General features: G+C 40.6%; 2 protein-coding genes across 4 annotated transcripts in view; both read right to left on the bottom strand.

Moving 5' to 3' along the window:
• Nucleotides 1-7,114, bottom strand: part of LOC117245811 (uncharacterized) — a 40,219-nt gene extending 33,105 nt beyond the window's left edge. For 2 of the 3 annotated variants that reach the window (XM_033609349.2, XM_033609353.2), the window contains exons 1-2: nucleotides 7,002-7,114; nucleotides 2,540-4,972 (exon numbers count right to left, since the gene is read on the bottom strand). In XM_033609349.2, coding sequence (XP_033465240.2) covers nucleotides 2,540-4,522 — 1,983 coding nt within the window. In that variant the 5' untranslated portion in view covers nucleotides 4,523-4,972; nucleotides 7,002-7,114. The remainder of the gene's footprint in view (nucleotides 1-2,539; nucleotides 4,973-7,001) is intronic. The other variant, XM_033609352.2, reaches the window with a different exon arrangement.
• Nucleotides 7,115-12,109: 4,995 nt separating this feature from the next.
• Nucleotides 12,110-20,959, bottom strand: part of LOC117258882 (protein NLRC3-like) — a 66,703-nt gene continuing 57,853 nt past the window's right edge. Inside the window, exons 6-9 of the mRNA XM_078164595.1 lie at nucleotides 19,596-19,769; nucleotides 17,232-17,405; nucleotides 15,364-15,537; nucleotides 12,110-12,453 (exon numbers count right to left, since the gene is read on the bottom strand). Of these exons, the coding sequence (XP_078020721.1) occupies nucleotides 12,405-12,453; nucleotides 15,364-15,537; nucleotides 17,232-17,405; nucleotides 19,596-19,769 (571 nt within the window). The 3' untranslated portion in view covers nucleotides 12,110-12,404. The remainder of the gene's footprint in view (nucleotides 12,454-15,363; nucleotides 15,538-17,231; nucleotides 17,406-19,595; nucleotides 19,770-20,959) is intronic.

The following is a 20,959-nucleotide window of genomic DNA, read 5'->3' as shown; positions in this document are numbered from 1 at the left end:
GTGTGGAAACTGGGGATAGGAGGAGGCTGGCATGCCATTTTTTTTTTTTTTTTTAAATGAGACAAAATATGAAATGTGGTGTCCCAAAGAAAAACAATGAAGAAAAGTCTTGCTGATTATGTGGTAGGTGAAGTATGATGGTGGTGACTTTGGATTTATGATATTTATAGTGGTAACCAGAGTTCCTTTGGGGCCGCAAAAACACTTTTTTAAAAGAGGGAGCTTGGTTCCATAATGATAGTCATAAAACGAATACCTAACAGTACATGTGAAATGCCATAAAGTACCAAAATGCATTATTCACAGCTCTAATAGTAAGAATAAGATACAAATTACAAACTGCATCTCATCGTTTTGTATCAAATTCTGCTGTAAATCTAGCAATGACCATTACATACCAATGACTTTGATTTTCATGCGTCTAAACGACACAATAGTCATGTTGACACTGAAATGTCAAATTAGTTTCAGCAAAAGTTGCTGGTACAGGCTACCTTATATCCATGTTTGTGATCTGCCAGTAAACAGAGTCAGTCAAGGTTGAAACAAACTATGAGGCTGTATACATGCCATGTTTTGGCGCCCTCAAATTCATTGTTTTCAGTGTAGCCATGTGACCAGCACCCTCAAACGCCAGAGCGGTGCTGTCGTGGCATGGATGTGTTCCTGAGTGCCTGTTTTTCGCAACGGCTGCAACCCAAGATAAACCGATTTAAACTTTTAGAATGCAGCAGCATGCACTGCATGTCGGGACAAGGAACAACCAATCACAGCCGACAGATATCTTTCCCTTCCTCCATAAATATCAGTGTGTGGTACACATGAAAAGGTTGATCATTTTGGTGCAGGGGCTGTCAGAGCTTTTCATGGACGATATGCCCACACACATAAGCAGTGCCTGGAAGATGATCAGCTCTGCACTCAGGATTTGAGGTAAATAGACTATGATACCAGGACTCCTAAGGTTGCTTTGCAACCTTAGACCCAACCTGCCGCTAGGGCTTAACAATTTTAGGAAAAGATCTATTTGCAATTTTTCTGGCAGATATTGCGATTTCGATTTGATTCGCGATATTTCTTCAAATCAAGCTTCAGTGCAATATTCACCATGTATAGTAACAGATTTAATACATGACAGAAAATCACATCATACCATCGAAACATTAACTGGTATTTACTCTAATGCAAGGATGAATTGCGGAGTGGAGCGGTCTAGTGTGCGGAGGAGGTTTTGAAATCCGTCTCTGGTGACCGTGTTAACAGACACCATGTCTTTGGCAATGTAGTGTGTTATGACAGTCGTTATCTTCCGGTGTCTTCGGCTGTTCTTTTCTTACAGAGTTACACTAGCAAACAACGCTGTAATTGTAGTCTGTTTGCTTCAATGGGCTTGAGCATCACTTTCACTCGACTTTTCACCGGACTTTTTGGTCATGTAAATGCCTCTGGTGATTTTTCAAGTGCTGGTATAAGTTGGTTGTGTTGCCGCTGGATTTTGCAACTTTTGCTTGACAGGCTTTGCACAGTACCTGTTTCTGGTGCATGTGTGCAGTCTCAAACCCGAAATACTCCCATAAGACCGACGTGCTGCTTTTCTTTGGAATTAAATCCCCTAACTCTGCTTTTGGTTTGTAGTTACTGAGTGTGTATGCCGTCGCCTGGACAATGGCTGCTGCTGATTGGTGAGTGTGGCGTGCACGAGGAGCAGGCAAATACTGATTGGTTAGCGTGACAGGGCATGACGACAGGATGGTAGGGGGACGGCATGTATGTGTAAAACAGTTGACACAACAGATCCTGGGTCAGTCAGGAGCGCTGCAAAAAAAATGCAGCTTTTGCGATAACAATCGCATTGTCTGAAATCGCGGTTTCGATCAGAAAACGATAAATCGTTTAGCCCTACCTGCCGCCACGCTCATAAAAGCTGGCTCAAAAAAGGCACAAAAGTAGCGACCAGTGCCCGACCTCGCGTTTTCCAGGCAGTTAAAAGACGCGACATGTGTATGGCCCCTAAGTCACCTTGGCCATCTAACCCCTCTACTAGAGAATTATGGAGAGAGATCTTCAGGAATTTGTTTCGGTTGGGCAAGTTGTAAATGTTGTCTCATGTCAACTAGCATTAGCCATGTTTATTGCTATGTGGAGATGATGACAAATTGATGCAATGATTCTGTAAGCTATTTTGTTGCGTTGCCTCTTAGCGAGGTGCTCTAGAGTTAATTTTACATTTAACTTTTTACTTTGTAGTACATCCAAATCAGTTAACATTAGAAAAATCTCTCCCAAAGTTTATAGTCCAACCCTGTTTCTTACTAGGATTTCACAGTAATTACCTACTTATTCAAATTCATGAAATATCTAACATGAATCCTCTCAAATATGCTTTAATGTATCACCATTACACTTCTTTCAAAATCATTCTCTTCCGTACTTACCCTCTAAGTAAAAATGTAACAATTTAAAACTGGTATTTTACACTCAAAAACAACAACCCACAGTTTCCCAAGGGAGAGAGGACAGAGTGCAGACTTCCACTCACCTTCATATGAGTACATTCTCTGTTACACAAAGAACAGGTATGTGGAAAGATTCTCGGCGTGGTCGCTGCATAGTCATGCATCATGGCCGCTGTTGGCAGAACCTTGGAGGCTACCACCTGTGCCAGATGCTGCCTGTTGGAAGGTGGCTGCGTTGGAGGAATACGGTTCATCAGGCTCATGAATGGCTGAGACAGAGCTGGAGGAATGACTATGGGATGAAGACCACCAGGAATAAACACCGGTTGTTGCACGGCATTTGTGATGTTTGGGGTGTGAGAGGCAGGGGGAACAGATTTTGCAGCAGAAATAACTGGAGGCCACACAGCTTGCCCCGTATGCGATAGTGGCTGCTTCGGTGTCTGTATCTTTGATTGCTGAATCTGCTGCACTGCCTTCTGCTGCACTGGCTGCTGCTGAGGCTGCTGCTTTTTGATCTGCTCAGCAACTGCTGACCCTTGTCCTCGAGTTTTACTCTGATCCTTAGTACGTTTGCTGTTATTACTGTCAAAGAGCACAAGGCCAGGTTGGCTGGGATGCCCAACAAGAAACGGAATAGAGGATAGTTGGGTTTTCGATGTTGACTGACGATCAGCCTCTGGTTCTTTTAAGGGAGCGGGTTTGGGGACTTCAGACTTGAGAACTCTGATGTCTTTGTCTTTCTTTGGCAGGGAGAAAGAGCTGAGGATTGTTTGGGAAGTCTGGTTTGGTTGGCTCTGCAATTGTTTGGTCTGATCATTGCTTGGTGGAGCCACAGAGCTCAGTAATGAACTGTATAAAGAGCTGAGACTGGAAACAGAACTCGCCTGGTCACGCGAAGAACCTAAGGCACTGCTTTTGACCTCTGATGTATGTTTTTGCAGTGCTTCCCGAGTGTGTCTGCTACTATCGTTAGTGTCCATCAGCAACATACTTCCACTCCCACCACTGTTAGCTCTGCTGCTACTGGTCCTTCCAATCTCATCCTCAGCCCCGACTGTATACATGGCAGTATGTCCATAGTCAATCACTTTACTTGGTTGGGGAAAAGCTGACAACATTACCTTGTGATGCATCTCTGCCCCTCCAGAGCTACTCAAACTGTGACTTTCGGTTCCACTCACACTTCTGGTGGGTTGGGGTTCAGGTTTTGACTGAACTGCAGTTGTAGCTCTTTTTGCCTTCTCCATGCGGATTTGCCGCAAGATGAACGGCAGGTTAGCAGGAGTGATCTGGTCTTCAGGAAAGGAGATGAGATGTTCCAAGTCCTCTTTTCCAAGTCCAAAGTGCAGAAGGATGTTCGAAGCTGATTCAGAGGTGTACTTGGGTCGACTTGACTCTGTGGGCGCAGCAGGTTTGTCTGGCACTGGACAGTCAAAATCACCTAACCCTGGAATGGACTGCATATCATGTTTCCTTTCACTGAAGACATTCAACCTACCATCACCACCACCAGCATAGTTAGATGAAGCAGACGATGAATAAAATTCAGAGGGGTCATCAGCAGTGGGCTTTTTGTAGTTTGATGACCACTCCGAAGAGCTACGGCCACTTTCAAAGCCTGACTGTCTACGTCCTAGAGAGGAAGAGGTTGAGGACATTGGGTAGGAGGTCATCCCTGTGCCTGAGGAGGGGAACTCATTCCTTTCATTGCTGGTAAAGCGAGCTCCCAGGTCTATGGGCTGATGCATCGGTTTGCCAAGAAGCCTCACCTCCTCTCTGGCTCTGCTAATATGCATGTCTACAGACCTCTCTAGGTTCTCGTCTATTGTGGCTCTTCTTTGTTCAGGCCTGTAGTTCATTGACTGAGGCAGCAGCAATGGGAACATCCCCCTAGAGTTGGCGGGAGTCGCAGAAGCTCCAGAAGAGCTGATGCTGGACTCAGGTCCAAGGTTAGAAGACGCCCTCAGTGGGTCCCTCTCTACCTGTGTAGTGGAGAGTCCATACTGTCCCTGGGTGGAACTTTGATTCCCAGAGGCATAGGGGTTATACAGGGGATGGGACATGGTGTTTGCGATCTTCTGAAAGTTAAAGAGATTGATTGCTTAAGCAATTGGGATGGAGAGTGTTGTGGGTATGTTGGGAGCAGGTGTGTTGGCCTTGGCTGTGAAGTTGGCCTGGTTGCCAACAGCGAGTGTTGTTTATGTGTGTCAGTACTGGCTGGGCTTCCAGTTGGGCTGGCTGCAAGGTGGGAGCCTGCAGGCCAATCAGGAGCAAGCCCCCTGAGAGCCCTCCATGTAGGGGGCTCGTTAGGGGCCCTGGAGTAGGAGAAGAGGCACAACGCTCCGATAGCAATGCAAAGCTGAAAAATTAAAAAAAACAAAGAGAGGGGGTTACTGAATGGGACTGGGCTTCAGCTTCTTAGAGGGGTAAAATCCATCATCTGGAAGGTCTCGTCTTGAGTTGGCCACTTTGGTGCTGGCAGGCACACATTCATTTCGTCTTCCAGGTCTTCACTAGCAAGAAATAACAGAAGGGGTAAAGGTAACAAAGCAAAGAGAGAAAACAAGGTCACGGCTGTTATGAGGAAACATACAGAACAGGGACAAACCCATTTATTTTCTTTCCATGCTAATCTCTGGTGGAAACAATTCAGATTGGCACCACCAAACAGACAAAGCACATTGTAAAAGGTAACATCACACATCTGCAATTTACAACACATTCATTTATTTGTAGTGGCCCACATTGATAACAACATCTGCCACCACAGATTCATTTTCTATTTTTGGAACTGGACGGTTCATCAGCAATGCAACTGGAACATATATACCATTTAGTTATTCATTGCATTCTTGGAGCGCAGAGAAAGCTAGGTTAGGACAGAGAAGCAGGACGCCAAGTGCAGTGAAAGTGAAACTTAACCGTTCATTGCGCTGGGTCTAAAAGTTTGCTTTCAGTAGCTTCTGCAGCAGCTGCTCCTCTCATCCATTGATCTGATCAGCTGTAGGGCTGCAACTAACGATTTTCACTGTCGACTAATCTGTCGATTATTTCTTCGAATAGTCGACTAATCATTTTATCGAAAAATGTGTTTAAATGTTGAAAAATGTCGGCCTGTCTTTCCCAAACCCCAAAATTATGTCATCTAATGTCTTGTTTTGTACTCACGCCAAAGGGTTTTAGTTCACCATCATGGTAGATTGTGTAAAGCTGCCAATATCTGAACGTAAGAAGCTGCAATAAGAGTATTTTGGGGTACTTTTATAGTACTTTTCTATGAAAGATGACTCAAATCGAATAGTCGACTAATAAAATAGTCACCGATGATTTTAATCGTCGATTAGTCATGGATTAGTCGACTAATTGTTGCAGCCCTAATTAGCTGTGAATGGACTGACTGAACAACTGTCCACCCCAAGTCTCAAACTCCATAAATGAACCAAAAATTAACTAATTAATAATTACACCTGCATTGCCTTGAGACTTGTAAAACCTCCAAATTTGGAGAGGGGACACAGAATGAACCAAATGAACACACACAAGAAAAACAAAACAGAAAATGTTTACTGATCCATGATATTCCTTGCCCCCATGATACCTTGCGTGAATTATGGGTGACACTTTCGACGTTGAACCAAAACCGGCGATTTCCGATGTTAACAGTTTGTTGACAGTATTCTTCTTTCCAAGAGCAATTGAGAAATTAAATGTGGGACACACCTGTTATAGCTCAAACAGGATTATGTGATCATACCTCTGCCATCTCTGGCAGAGATCTCAAAGCATTGTTTGTTTTTTTTCTTTTCAACCGAGCACGCCAGCACTTAGCTCGCCTTGCTCTACTAAACTATTGTTAACTTTAACATAGCCTGAGCTAGCTTAAGGTAAAGTGAATAAATGTGACATTTCCCAGCGAATCTGTCGCTTGTTTACATGTTTTTTTAACTTCTGATTTATTAAAAACTGTTCTGAGTGACACATGAAGCTGAATTTAGCAGCAGACTTCAGTAATAGTAATATAAAGTAGGAGTAAAAGAAATAACTGGCATTCATTTAATGATAATAAGGACGTCCCCTCATTTAAGAAATGTGATTTACAGTGGTTAGCTAAAAGTGTCAGGACCCAAGGAACTCCAACACGCCAATCATAACTTGACCACGTGACCAGAAGTGAGTAGAAGAATGGTTCAAGCACATACGTAGCAAGGCAGCGTCAAGTTAGCAGCACTATTTCCTTGTTGGTCTGATTCAAAGCAGCATACAGAAGCCCAAATATTCCTACAGGAGACAACAGAGCTTATATAAAGGGAAATATATTTATCTCTCTGTGACCATTCGTTTAACGATCTTACATGAGGCTAAAACAGTTTGGCGTGCTGCTGCTGCTGCTAGCAACCGTTAGCACCAACGGTAGCCTCCAGCCCGGCCCGGTTACAAACAAACACCGAACACGGTTTTCCGGTGAACAAACACCGACAGCAGCGACTGTGCGCACGCGGTGTTTCGCTACGTGATTTCATAGCGACGTTTTTTGTTGCATACCTTCCGTTAGTTGAGTATTTCTCGTATCTTTGATGCGTTCAAACTCGTCCTCAGGTTGTTGGCAGGCAGGAAGTCCCCGATGAAGTTCTACTTGAAAGCGTTAGGACTTCCGGTTTTGGTGCCGAGCCTTCAGAATAAAAGCCCGACCGTTGAAGACAATTTGAGGTTACAATCTGTCATCGTCAGATTCAGCGATAAAACTTTTGAATTAATACTCAACTAATCGTGTGCTTAGTTTTTGGGTCGCGGGGCACTTATTGCTTTTTACATCCAGTTACAATTCCGGAAATCAATGTACTACAATAACAAATCGGTTGCACAAATTCATATATTTCAAACGTTACTCAGTAGTCTATACATTGTATTGTAGCATAAGGCACATATTTTTACATTTTTACACACTTGATAAACTACGGAAGCGTATTGCATTCACTTGACAAATAAAAAAGCCCTGTTTTTCTGAGTAATTTTTTCTGTTTTTCAGAGTAATTTATTTATTTTCTGTTTTTCTCAGTAATTTTTTTTCTGTTTTTCTCAGTAATTTTTTTTTTTCCTGAAGGAAGAGACGATATACTTCAAAATCTCGCGAGAAGCTCCCACCTGGCACCTGCAAGTGACCCCTGCATCCATGTTGACTCCTGCTCATGGATGTATTTTGCATCCGTGCTCCTGCTCCTAGACAATTCAAACTACGGGATCAATAAGGGTAAGGCACCTAATAAGTTAATTATGCTCAATGTAACAGGTTAGGTTAGTAACAGGTTGTAAAATCATGCCCATACACGTTTGTCAACCTAACCTGTTACATTGAGCGATAGGCCTACACTAGAAGGATGCAATTGAAAACATAGCTAGATTATCATACCCTGTGTGTAACTAATTACGTGCCTTACCCTTATTGACCCCATAGTTTGAATTGTCTAGGACAGGGGTCAGTAACCTTTACTATTAAAAGAGCCATTATTGGCCAAAAAAGAAAAAAAAATCTGTCTGGATCCACAAAACATATTTGAATACAGGTAACAGCCTAATAAATCTAAATTAGCCCATCAATATTAAAAACAGGTCTAAATGAGCATTCATTTATATGATTCACTACAAGGTGGCTACTCTGCAGTCGACTAGTTATAATTATTTAGTACTTTAACTCTGCAGCATTGGTGGTGAAAGCAAATTAATCTGTCCACAAACTATTACATCCTCTGTTTTCCTCCAAGACTTTTCCTTTTTTGGATTTGGAATCTATAGCTAGCCTTGAGAGACTCCAGGCTAGCCACAGCTACTGAAGTTCAGCAAAATTTAGAGGAAAAGGCACCAGGCTGTAGCACATGATGCACATTTTAGCTGACAAAACACTGAAACTTCAAATTTCACGTATAGGCTACACATTTTCACAATTGTAGAAAGCAATAATCACTTAAGACCTAAAATAATGACGGATGAAAATCTGAATTAATTTCCATATAATCTTATGTCAAAGCCACAGGGAGCCAATGGAGAGGGTCTAAAGAGCCGCATATGGCTCCAGAGCCGCAGGTTGCCTACCCCTGGTCTAGGAGCAGGAGCACAGATGCAAAATACATCCATGAGCAGGAGTCACTTGCAGGTGCCAGGTGGGAGCTCCTCGCGAGATTTTGAAGTATATCGTCTCCTCGTTCAGGAAAAAAAAATACCATGAAAAAACAGAAAAAAATTACCACAAAAAAAAAAAAAAACAGAAAAAAATACCCCCCAAAACAGAAAGAAATTACCACGAAAAACAGGGAAAAAAATACTCCAAAAAACAGAAAAATAAATAAATTACTCCGAAAAACAGAAAAAATCACTCAGAAAAACGGGGCTTTTTTATTTGTCAAGTGAATGCAATACGCTTCTGTAATTAACTCAGGTCATTATACATTAAAAAAAAACATTTTACATGCTAGCATTGCAGCATATAGCATATATTTTCTATTTTTATAGTTTTACATCTAATTTCTACTTGTGTAATTCTCTAAGCATTACACTAGAGTAACTGTAATCAACCACAATGTCCCCCCTGGATCAATTAAGTATTTCTAATTCTGATCAAGCTCATATTTAAACAAACACAGTTTGTATCTAAGAATTGAGCTTCATTATACATTAAGAATTATGCTGAGTATATCTGAAATGATCAGTTAGTTCTTTACTGATTGGCTGATCGAACAGAAAATTATTTTTCAGCGGCTATGAGTTAACCTTGAGTTCTCAGAAACTGTGCTCAGTGCTCTTTTTATTAAACAGCTGAGATTTCTTTTTTAGATTTATCAATAATGGAAATACACTGTGTTCCAAAGTATTATGCATATGTTTTTATTCTTTCTTTTTTTTCAAAACACAATAGACAGTCAATAGAATTTTTTTATTCCTCAACAATTACATTCACAATTTTATCTGGATTTTATTAAACAATGACAACAACAGTATTTTTTTTCTGTCAAATAACTCAAAATACACTGCTCATCAGATGTGCATTAATGCTGATTATTTTTAATATGTTAGTGGCTGCTGTCCACCCAGACTCTGCTGTTTGAATGTAAGAATGAATCCATCATTCTGACTGTGCTGTAGAGTCTACAGCTTTAAGATGTAAACAGGAATCCATGAGTCTGTCAAGATACAAGGGGTCATCCACATCCACATCTCGAGGGGTTCCTGCTTCATGATGTGTAGATTCACGGGTGGTTTGCTGAGAAGAAGTAGCCCAACTGGAAAGGCGCCACTGTCAGTCTTGTGTTTATGCATTTAGAATTTACGTCCAGAAAGCTACGTGGAGAAACTAAAGGAATATATACATCAGTCTGTTTTGCACGGACAAAGAACCTCCTGAAACTGGAGAAAGGAATGACCACTTTTGGTTCGGAGGATGGCTTTGTATCTCATTATGCTGTCAGAAATGAGCTAATATTATGAATATGAATGAGGATGTCTTGCAGGCTTTAAAACGTGGAGTTTGCCTGGACAATGGCAGAGTTTCTATTATCGGCTGAATCTCTCTCAGGCTAGTGCAGAAGCTTGATCTGTTACTGGCTTGCTAAATAAAGTTCTCTTGGTCCAAAGAAGCTTGTATCAGCAAAGTCTTTCCTTCACCTTTATCTCACCATCTTCTGTCATTGGAATAAGAAAGGCCTGATAAACTACATCCAAATAATTATTCACAACAGTTTCAAAACACTCAGCAGTTGCAAAGACTTAAACATGGAAATCTGTTGTATCTTTTTTGCATTCAGATATAGTTTTTCTCAATCAAATGTTATTTCAATCAAAAACATCTTCACAGATCAAGTCGCATATTATCATTGGAGCCCTTCCTTGATATCACCTTAACAACTCTCTCATCCATTGAACTTGTAAGTGTATATATGTATAGTTTGTGCCTGTATTTCCTTTGAGGATGCCAGAATTGCCTCCCAGAGGTGCTGCTTTGACGTAAACTGCCGCCCACTGTCATAGATCTTCCACTTAAAGATGCTACACTGGTTCTCAATAGGGTTGAGGTCAGGGGATGATGGTGGCCACATGATGATGTTCTCTCCCTTCTCTCCCTCTTCTTTTTATACCATGGCAGGAAATAGTCAGTTTGGAACTCCACATATGACACCTTCAGGCACCCTAAAGGGACCTACCAACTCCCCATTATTCCAGCCCAAAACATCACTCCACCACCTCCTTGCTGACGAAACAGCCTTGTTGGGACATGACGGCCATGCACCGACCATGCAGAGCTCCATCCATCTGGACCATCCCGCGTAGCACGTCATTCATCAGTGAATAAAACTGTTTTGAAGTCAGTCTTCATGTATTTCTGAGCCCACTGCAATCGTTTCTCCTTGTGGGCACTGGTTAAGGGTGGCCGAAATACAGCTCTGTGCACAAGCCTCTGGAGGATCCTGCATCGTGAGGTTCTTGAGACTCCAGAGACACGAGCAGCTTCAAAAACCTGTTTGCTACTCATCAGTGGCTTTTTCACGGCTGCTCTCCGAATTCGACGCATTTGCCTGACAGAAACTTTCCTCGATACGCCTTCATCTGAATGAACCAGCCTGCACTCTGAATCACGCACAAATCTTTTCACAGAACGATGATCTCTCTTCATTTTTTGTGAAATATCCAATGTTTTCATACCTTTAGCAAGACGTTGCACTATTTCACGCTTTTCATCCGCAGAGAGATCTTTCTTTATCCCCACATTGCTTGAAACCTGTGACTTGCTTAATAATGTGGAACAACCTCCTGAAGTAGTTTTTCTTTCAACATTAACTAACGTTTCAGTCCAAAAGGAAGAACTTCATATTGTTTAGTTTCACTCAACATTCAATCACATTTTCTTTTGATGATTTTTTGGAAATGTGCTTAAAAATTTGTAATTTTTTTAATAGAAACTTGGCTTGTGATTCACATCTCTGGTTTCTGTAGGAAGCAATGAGACTGATGGAGAATGTGGCCTTCATAGCAGTACAGAGTTGCTTAATGAAGTCAGTCACCTCCATTGGTCTCATTTACATGATTGAATTTGATGACATTTTGTCATTTCTAATGCAACATGTAGCACCTTGTGAAGGGTGACTTCACACTGGGAGCCTGTTAAATTGTTTTTAAAGTTCTACAAATGAAGCTTAGAATTCAATCTTGCACATGATGCATAAAGGTCAGATGAGTTTTAACAACCACTTAAAGAGGCAACAGATAGGATTCGTTTTATTTAGCTTGGCGCCACCTAGCGTCAGTGGTGTCACTGTTGCCAAATTGACCGTGGGTATCAGAGATCGCTGCTTGACAATGTTCACCCAAGAGTTAAGCTCAAATTTCTCAAAAGCTATTATAAGTCTGTTATATGCTGCCCTAAGTTATAAGCTAACGTTATTATAAGTCTGAGTAGGCTTATTTTGTAATTACTTCCGTCAGTCACACAAGTAACTTAGCTACTAGTTAGCTAACAGTAGCAAGCTATCGTTATTGCTAGCTAGCTTACATCTATGTGTAACCGACCTGACAGTTAAGTGCACACTGGCTAGTATTTTTTAGGTTCACAGGGCGAAGTAATAATAAGGGATTGGACACCACAAGGAGTAACTGGAACACACAGGTAAATTTAAGCAAAAACATTGTATTGAATACACATAAAAAACAATAAATAATTCACAAATACTGCCGGCAGTCAGTTTTGTTCTCTTTTGAAATGTCTTTTAACTGGATGCACCCTAAATAAAATAAAATATTTCTTCCCCCAAAAAATAAGAAAATAGTTCACTTTGATCGTCCTTGAAAGTCCTTGCCCACAGCCCTACCACGCTGACAGGACAGAAGATGAAGCATGGGAAGGCCCTCCTCAATCCAGATGCTCACACGGGTAGCTCGCCATCCCCCTCGTCAGGGAGAGAATCACTCCACATCCAGGGTCCAGAATCTCAGGGTATCCAAAAAACCCAGCCTGTATAACATGACAGGGCTTATTTAAATCTGTTTTCTTTTAACTGTACAGTTTAATTTTATCAATATCAATGTATAATGCAACTTTTCACTGCTAACTTATTAAAAGATAACTGCTGCATTGCAATGTTAACATATGAAATGTAACTCCACTGTTTTATAGTGAAACAAAATCATAAAATGATGTAATAAACAGTCAGGAACTCATATGCAAATGATTATAAAAACCACTCACAGTTCATCATTAAATACTCACTTAGATTGGATTATGGTAAGTAAGATAATGTAACATAAATGCAACATAAATTTCTTGTCACAGTACTGATACCTCGTACCTATGCACACCACACCACAGTAATATACAGAATCAGTAGCTTCATAACCCATGAAACTCAGCTAAATTATGTCTTTTTCTGTACATACAATGTAAATAACATGCACACATACTCATTTTACACACATATTCCAGTTTTTTCTCTTCTATCATTGGAAAAATACCAGGACATTGACTTCATGCTCCCGCTCGGTGGTTGAAACACCACGAGGCTAGGCTAATTCATGGAGCTATTTGCTAATGCGTCACAGAATTCACCGAGAAAGTAAAATAATGGACCGAGCACAAGATGTTCCCAGCATCGCTTCAGTGGTTCACCGGACTTTTATCTGCTTGCACAGTTCCTCCTTTTAACAGTATACCACAATATCAAGTATTTTTAACAAGTTTTATCACTCCAAAAACCTCTGTGTTTCCGCTATCGTCCTGCTCATAGATATATACACATAGATGCCGCACCCTGGCTTGTGGGATGCGTCAATACCGCTGCCATCTTGCCTAGGTGCTCTGACCGTTCAGACCCGTGTCAGACTCTGCAAAAATGTCACATATTTGCTCTGCATTTGGGTGTACGAACGAAAGAAGTGTTAAAACCAAGCAGAAGGGAATAACATTCCACAGGTAAGAAGTTGTTTTACAATATTTTACTGTTACGAACATGTTTAATGAGATATATATCTCAAAAAGTGATCCTTCTTTTAAGCTAATCAAGTAAAGTAACTGTCCTGATCTGGTCCTAATGCCAAATTAAGCTAACGCTATGTCACACAACTTAAAGAAAAAAGGTTAACATTTATATAATATTACTTATAAAATTATGATGCTTTGTCAAACAGCTATGTCGGTGTATGTGTTATTCCAAATTGTCAACTAATGGCACCAACGTGACATAACACAGTATAACGTTAGTAGTTAACTTGTGGCCTGAATTGTAACTACAAATTATGTGGAACTGTGTTTTTCTGACACACTTATTTTGTGTGTAGTTTCCCAAAAAACACAGATAGCAGACGGGCATGGGTAGCAGCAGTGAGGAGAAAGGACTTTGTCCCAAGTGACTCCTCAGTCATGTGCAGCTGTCACTTCAGACCTGAGGACTTCGACAGGACTGGGCAGACTGTCCGTTTAAGGGATGGAGTGACTCCCTCTGTATTATATTTTTGTAAATATGACCTAATAATGTTAACAGTTCTGTGTCCAGGCTCCTGTGAGCACTGTGGTGTTATACATATGAGATTAAAGCAAAATTTTGTGTAAACATGCAGCTCTAAGTCATTTATTTTCACTTGAACAAAACCAACATTTGTTAATCAGAATCTACACTGCAGCTCGGCACAACCCTGCTGACTATTTTTTGCACATTGTGTGACTTAAATGTGACTAAACATTTATAGTCAAAATGAATAATTAAATGACATCATGGTGGGCATTGTACATCTAGTAAGAAAAGAGAATATTTATTACATGTGGAAAGTTTAGTTTAAATGTGTTGTAGAACTATTACTGTTCTTTTATCTACATAAGATCAAATATTTTGGTATAAAAAGCTGCATTTTTTATTTAACCAAGTATCATAACTACATGTCTGACGATTGTAACAAACCAAACCGCATGAAAATTGGTTGAGAATTCAGCGAGTAATGATGATTTTAATCATAAATAGTCTCCTGCCTCAATAGACATACATGCATTAGGCAGCAATGTCTCTGGATCATCAGGACACAGCTGATCCTCTCATAGCCTCCAGCTGATGAGAGAAGAAGACAAGAGAAGTTATAAACCAGCTGTCAGTCAGTGATGCAGCACATCCAGTATAAAGACCAGTAGGGACTTCCTGTTCAGAGCAGAGTGGAGCGGCTGTGTAGCGTAGTCGGCTTGCTTCCAGCTCTCATGTTAACGTGTTGGAGTGAACACACTGAGCTGGAAGCTCACAGACCTGCAGAGACTTTGGGCATCAAGTCTGTTTACTCTGCAGATTTCACTCAAGTACACAGTGTAAATAAACTGCTGAGAGTCCTGAACGCATCATGGCTGCACAAACAGAGGGATTCACTTTAATGATGGATTTACTGAGTCTGTTAGAACAAATGACAGAATGAAGAACAAATACCAACATCCTTTACTGTAACACTATAGGCTATATAACACACACACACACACACACACACACACACACACACACACACACACACAGAAACAGGAAAGCATAACAGGTCCCCTGTTATCAAGGTCAGATTTGATGGTGTGAGTTTGATGAAGGAGGACAGCTGTCTCTATACATGTTGTGATGCTGTCAGCTGTAATCCAGCTTCACTTCCTGTAGACATGAACACAACAACAGTCGTCTTCACGTCAACTTAAACACATGATCTCAACAAGCTCCTCTCTGATCTGATTGGCTGACTGTTCTCTCTGTCTGTGTCTCTGTCCTCTCCTGAAGACTGTCACCATTCCCCTCTTTGAGCCACTGAGAAGGTCTGAGGTTTACAGGAAGTACTGGATCTTTGCTCTGATACTAACTGTGTTTAATATAATGCTGCTGAAACCAGCATGGACCCACTCCAACCCTCTACTGACCTCAGAGTCTCCAGTTTACAGTGTGGACTCTCCTTCAGATCACACAGCAGCTTCACATCTGAATCCTGCAGCTTGTTGTAGCTCAGGTCCAGCTCTCTCAGGTGGGAGAGGTTGGACTTCAGAGCTGAGGCCAGTGAAACACAGCTGATCTCTGACAAACTGCAGCTCCACAGTCTGAATGAAGAATAAATGATGTAGATAAAAATCATTAAGAATACAATCAGATGTGTTCAGGTGTTAAATGTGTAGCTCAACATTACTATGTCCTGATCAATGAGCTTTACCCTAAACTGAGTAGAGTGACTTTGTCATTGTGTTATTGTGCTGATCCCAACAGGATGCAGGTTAAAGACTGGAAAATACAAAAAGTGAAAAACAGCTCTCATAAATATCATTGACAACGTGCTGCTACTTCAATAAAGATGTAGTGACTTCACCTCTTAAACTCTGCCAGCTCCACCAGTGGCCCCATCATCACTAACTCATGTTGTGCAGCCAAACACAAATCACTTATTTAAAGAATCATCAGGGTAAATTTAAGTTGAAATCAAGTGTTTAAAGCAGGGCTGTTCAATTACAAATTCAACTGGGCCGGATTTTAAACCAGAAAATGTTGATGGGCCAGACATTTTCAGTCCACAGGTAGGCTGTCTCAGGTACATTTTAAGATAAGTGACAAACTAAGTTAAACAGACTACATACACACAGCTTTCATTTTAGTTTGGTTTAACTATTTGCTATTGGTCCCACTAGTGTGATGTGCTTGTGTAAACCATGATTGTAAACCATAGCGGCGGTGAATGAGGGACAGAGCAGATTGAAATATGTCTTTCTACATGCTGAACACGTGTATTGATAAAGCACTGGCTTTTTACTGCTGAAGGTTTTATTGCACTTATTTATAGTAACAAGCGTACTTGTTGTCAACTAACGGATGACAACAATGTCAAATAACGGATGAGGGTCTCAGATATCTGGGTGTTTTCATCACTCTTGATTTGAATAACTTATTTGAGACAAATTACTCTCCATTAACTCAAAAAATTAAGATGGATTTGAAGACATGGACCTCCTTGCTGACATAAGGGTTAGGTTCTCCAAACATACTAAACTGAAGGAATTAGGAAGTTTATCTCTCCCTAACTTACAATTATACTATTGGTCGGCTCAGCTCAAAATGATGTCAGACTGCTTTACGTATAGGTAAGAAGCTTTATGGCTTAGTCTTGAGTCTCTAGCATGTTACCCCAGAAGACTTAAACCTTGATCACAACATAATCATTTACAACACATTACTGGTGTGGAAGGATGTGAGAAAACACTTAGATATCCCGTCTGTCATTTCTGTTGAGTCTCCCCTAACGTTTAACCCTGATGCAGATCAGGAGTATTGGTTTGACAGGGTGGTCGTCCAATGGCTGACTCGACTTTGAGGGCCTGCTTCTCTCTCTCTCTCTCTCTCTCTCTCTCTCTATCATTCTTTCTCTTTCTATCATTTTTTGGGGGAGTTTTTCCTTATCTGCTGTGAGGGTCCTAAGGACAGAGGGATGTCGTATGCTGTAAAGCCCTCGGAGGCAAATTGTGATTTGGGATATTGGGCTTCATAAACAAAATTGATTGATTGATTGATTGAGAGGGATTATTTCTGTATGAGTCTATACACTGTTTTGAAGGAAGATCCTGCAGAGTTTATCTTTAAGGTTTTAGCTCCACATTGCTCTGCCACAGTCAATGGATTAAACCACTGAACAAGACAAATAGACTTCATTGTGGATCAGTATAATATCAGCCTGATGTCTGCAGTTTAGTGTCAACACAACTTTCACATCATAATAATCTCAGCACAGGAGTAAAAAATGGTGTCTGACCTCAGAGTCTCCAGTTTACAGTGTGGACTCTTCAGAAAATCACACAGCTGCTTCACTCCTGAATCCTGCAGCTTGTTGTCAATCAGGTCCAGCTTTCTCAGATGGGAGGGGTTGGACTTCAGAGCTGAGGCCAGTGAATCACAGCTGATCTCTGACAACCTGCAGCGACTCAGTCTGAATAAAGAATAAATGATGTAGATAAAAATCATTAATAAAACAATCAGATGTGTTCAGGTGTTAAATGTGTAGCTCAGCATTACTATGTCCTGATCAATGAGCTTTGCCCTAAACTGAGTAGAGTGACTTTGTCATTGTGTTATTGTGGATCATCATGATGTCAGCCTTCTACAGACATCACCCAAATGTCACCACAACATTCATTCACCTATTCATATCAACACAGAGTAACAACATGCTGCTGATCTCAGTCAAGTCTGTATTTAGAGGATCAATATCAAATCAGACACGTTGGACTAAAACACTGTTCATTCATTCATTTCTTACATGACCTTCATGCTGTATTTGTATATGGAATAAAAAGGAGAGGGACACATTTGTTCAAGTTTGTTCAACAGCCACATGCACATTAAAAGAGTTATTGGTGGCAGTAAATATTCCTCCTGTCCATACTGAGTGTGAAGTGGTCTCTTCTTAACTCAGCTACACTGTAAGAAATGTCTTCATAAGTTCAGATGAAACTAATATGAAGCTTCAGCAGTCTGAGTTATCTAAATCAAGAGGCTGTGGACCAAAGTTACAGACTGTTTAGCACCAAACTCCCTCTTTGAGTTACTGTTCCTCCTCTGCAGCTCAACAAGAAAAACACTGTCAAACACTAAATACTGACTGTAACTCAGACGTCTGAAGCCTCATATTAGTTTAAACTGAACTTTGACACAGAACAAGACTGGATTTTGTCCTCCATCTGGTAACACTGGAGTCAGCTTATAAAGGGACTGCTTCACAGACATTATGGACAGAAGGAATGATTACAGACATCAACTACAAAGTGCACTCAGTAGAGTGCAGACCTCTGCCAGGCGACTGCATTACAGCTGTGACTCTAGACAACAACACATGCTGCTCAGCTGCGACCGCTGGAGTTGTCCCTCCTGACTTCCTTACAGGCAAGATGGCGGCTGAGATAAAAAACAACAACAACACAGGACTAAATCATCTCGTATTGTGACCAACTTCAGTGGATCATCAGATATCCTGTATGGAATTAATCTGTAGATGCTCCGTTTCAAAATGAGACCACAGTTTCCTATCGACCACGAGAGATCATTGAGCATACAGTCATAAATGTCACACAAAATATGTGTCTTCACAATAAAAGTCCCATGTTGTTTTGTTATTTTAGCTTTGTTTAGCTTTTATTGTGAAGCAGCCAAAGCAGAAAATATTGGGTTTTCATCTGCAGTGACTTCATACGAATCTTATCCGTCTGACAGCGAACATGAAACGGTAAAATAAGGCAGATATCTGAAAGTACAAACAGCAACGCAGGAGAGAAACTAAACTTCAAACCACAGAGATTCAGTTCAAAGATAAAAAACTTGTGAACACACAGACACTTTGAAAACTCTGGGCTGCTGCACACACACCAGTTGAGCCTCAACACATGCTTGTTGGAGGGGGCGGAGCCTGTCAGCTTCAGCTCCACTAGTTTGGAGTCCACATGTGTCTGTCTTTGCTTTTAGGTGGATTACAATAATAAATGACACGTTTGGAAGATTTTATTCCACTTACAGTGATGTAACCAGAGGCTGTTAACTCAAGTAACGTCACCTGTGTGGGTCGAGGAGGAGGGAGAGAAACGCAGCCCAGCGACAGGAAAACACAGTAAAGACTCTCACACTGAGCTCAAATCAAAGCAGTGCACATAAACAAGGTCAATAACATCAATAAAATATTTGCTTTCTTTCAGGGGGGTGGGGGATCCCACTGATAGAGGAAACACTTGATAGCAACTGGGATTGTTCCACAGCACATCAGTCAACACATGGATGCATAGGGAAACAGGAGCCAGTCAATGCTTGTCATTTAGAAATGACATCACATAGACGTATGAATCCAGATCATTAATGGTGCAGTCCTAATGGGCGTGTGAGTGTGAAAGAATATCAACCTGTCCTTAAAGTCCAAGATGTTTCCAGTGCAGACTATTTATTTGCTTATTGTTGCAGTCTAAAGGTCTGTGACTTCAAATGATTATGTGACGTTAACATGAAAACAAAGAAACCTCAGAACCTCAGGAATCTTAAATTGATGACTGAAAACACTGAAAGCTTTATAACCTCAGTCAAGGATTTATATTATATATATCCAAAAACAAACACCTACATAAGCAAGTGAACTGACCTCAGAGTCTCCAGTCTACAGTTTGGACTCTCCAGTCCAGCACACAGCTGCTTCACTTCTGAATCCTGCAGGGTGTTGTAGCTCAGGTCCAGCTCTCTCAGATGGGAGGGGTTGGACTTCAGAGCTGAGGCCACGACTTCACAGTGAGTCTCTGAGAGTCCACACCAAGTAAATCTGACATGACACATATATTACAAAATCTGTTATTGTCAAAGAGACACTTTATATTTACTTTATGGATTTGATGATAAAACAGTTTGAAATATCCTGTTTTGATGGACTGAAAATAGTTAAGAATAAAAAAAGAACACAAAGAATTCAAACTAATTAAAAGCTGATTCATGACCAGAATTACTGCCTCGTGGTCGTATGCTTCACCAGTCAAGTTACACTTACAGTTTACATCCATGTCTGTCCAGACTCATATGTGTCCATGACAGTAGACAATGATTCAAATATGGATGTTGCTGCAAAGAAGCTACTTATTCTAAAACACAGACGCTTCACACACATCTTCAACCCGACAGCACAGAAGATCTATACAATCAGCACAGTTTCAAGATCAGTGTCACCAACTCAGTCTCTGACCAAATGTCTCCCCTTCTGTTCCTGAGATATGACATTAAATAATGACCAGAAACATGTTTCCACAAAACATGATGATGTCACAGTGAAGTTGACCTTTGACCTTTTGGATATAAAATCTCATCACTTCATTATTTTATCCTGTTAGACATTAGTGTGAAGTTTTGTCATAATTAGTGAATGAATTCTTGAGTTATGGCCAAAAACATATTCTGTGAGGTCACAGTGATCTTGACCTTTGACCACCAAAATCTTATCAGTTCATTCTTAAGTCCAACTGGATGTTGGAAATCTCCTTTGGCAAATGATACAGATCTTATTTTAAATTTTTAAGCATAGTGGTGAATAAACTCAGGTATTATCTGCATGTCTGATTCTATAAAACACCTTACAGAACCTTCTTATGGAGTAATAACTTTACTGCTTTCACTCAGAACCATCAAATACTGCCATACTGTGATGAAATGCTGCTGTGATTAAACCTCAACAACAACCTCTGAAGTCCATCATTTGTTTTATCAGGTTCACCTCCATCACACAAAGGTGACAAACAGTAAAATATTAAATGATTATAAATAAAGAGAACTGTGTTGATGAACTCAACAGCTATAAACACAACCAACTGAAACATCTACATGTTTTGCACTCACAGAATTTGTAACAGCTCAAGAACATCTGTGGCAAAATACAACAGACACATCATTTGAACATTTTATGAATAACAAGAATTTCACAGTGTGTATATTTGAAGAATTAAGCTACTAATCTACAATGATTTA

Source organism: Epinephelus lanceolatus, chromosome 22 (genome assembly GCF_041903045.1).
Source record: "Epinephelus lanceolatus isolate andai-2023 chromosome 22, ASM4190304v1, whole genome shotgun sequence".
Lineage (NCBI taxonomy): Eukaryota > Metazoa > Chordata > Actinopteri > Perciformes > Serranidae > Epinephelus > Epinephelus lanceolatus.
Note: the sequence above shows the minus strand (reverse complement) of the source record. Positions and strands in the feature narration are given on the sequence as shown.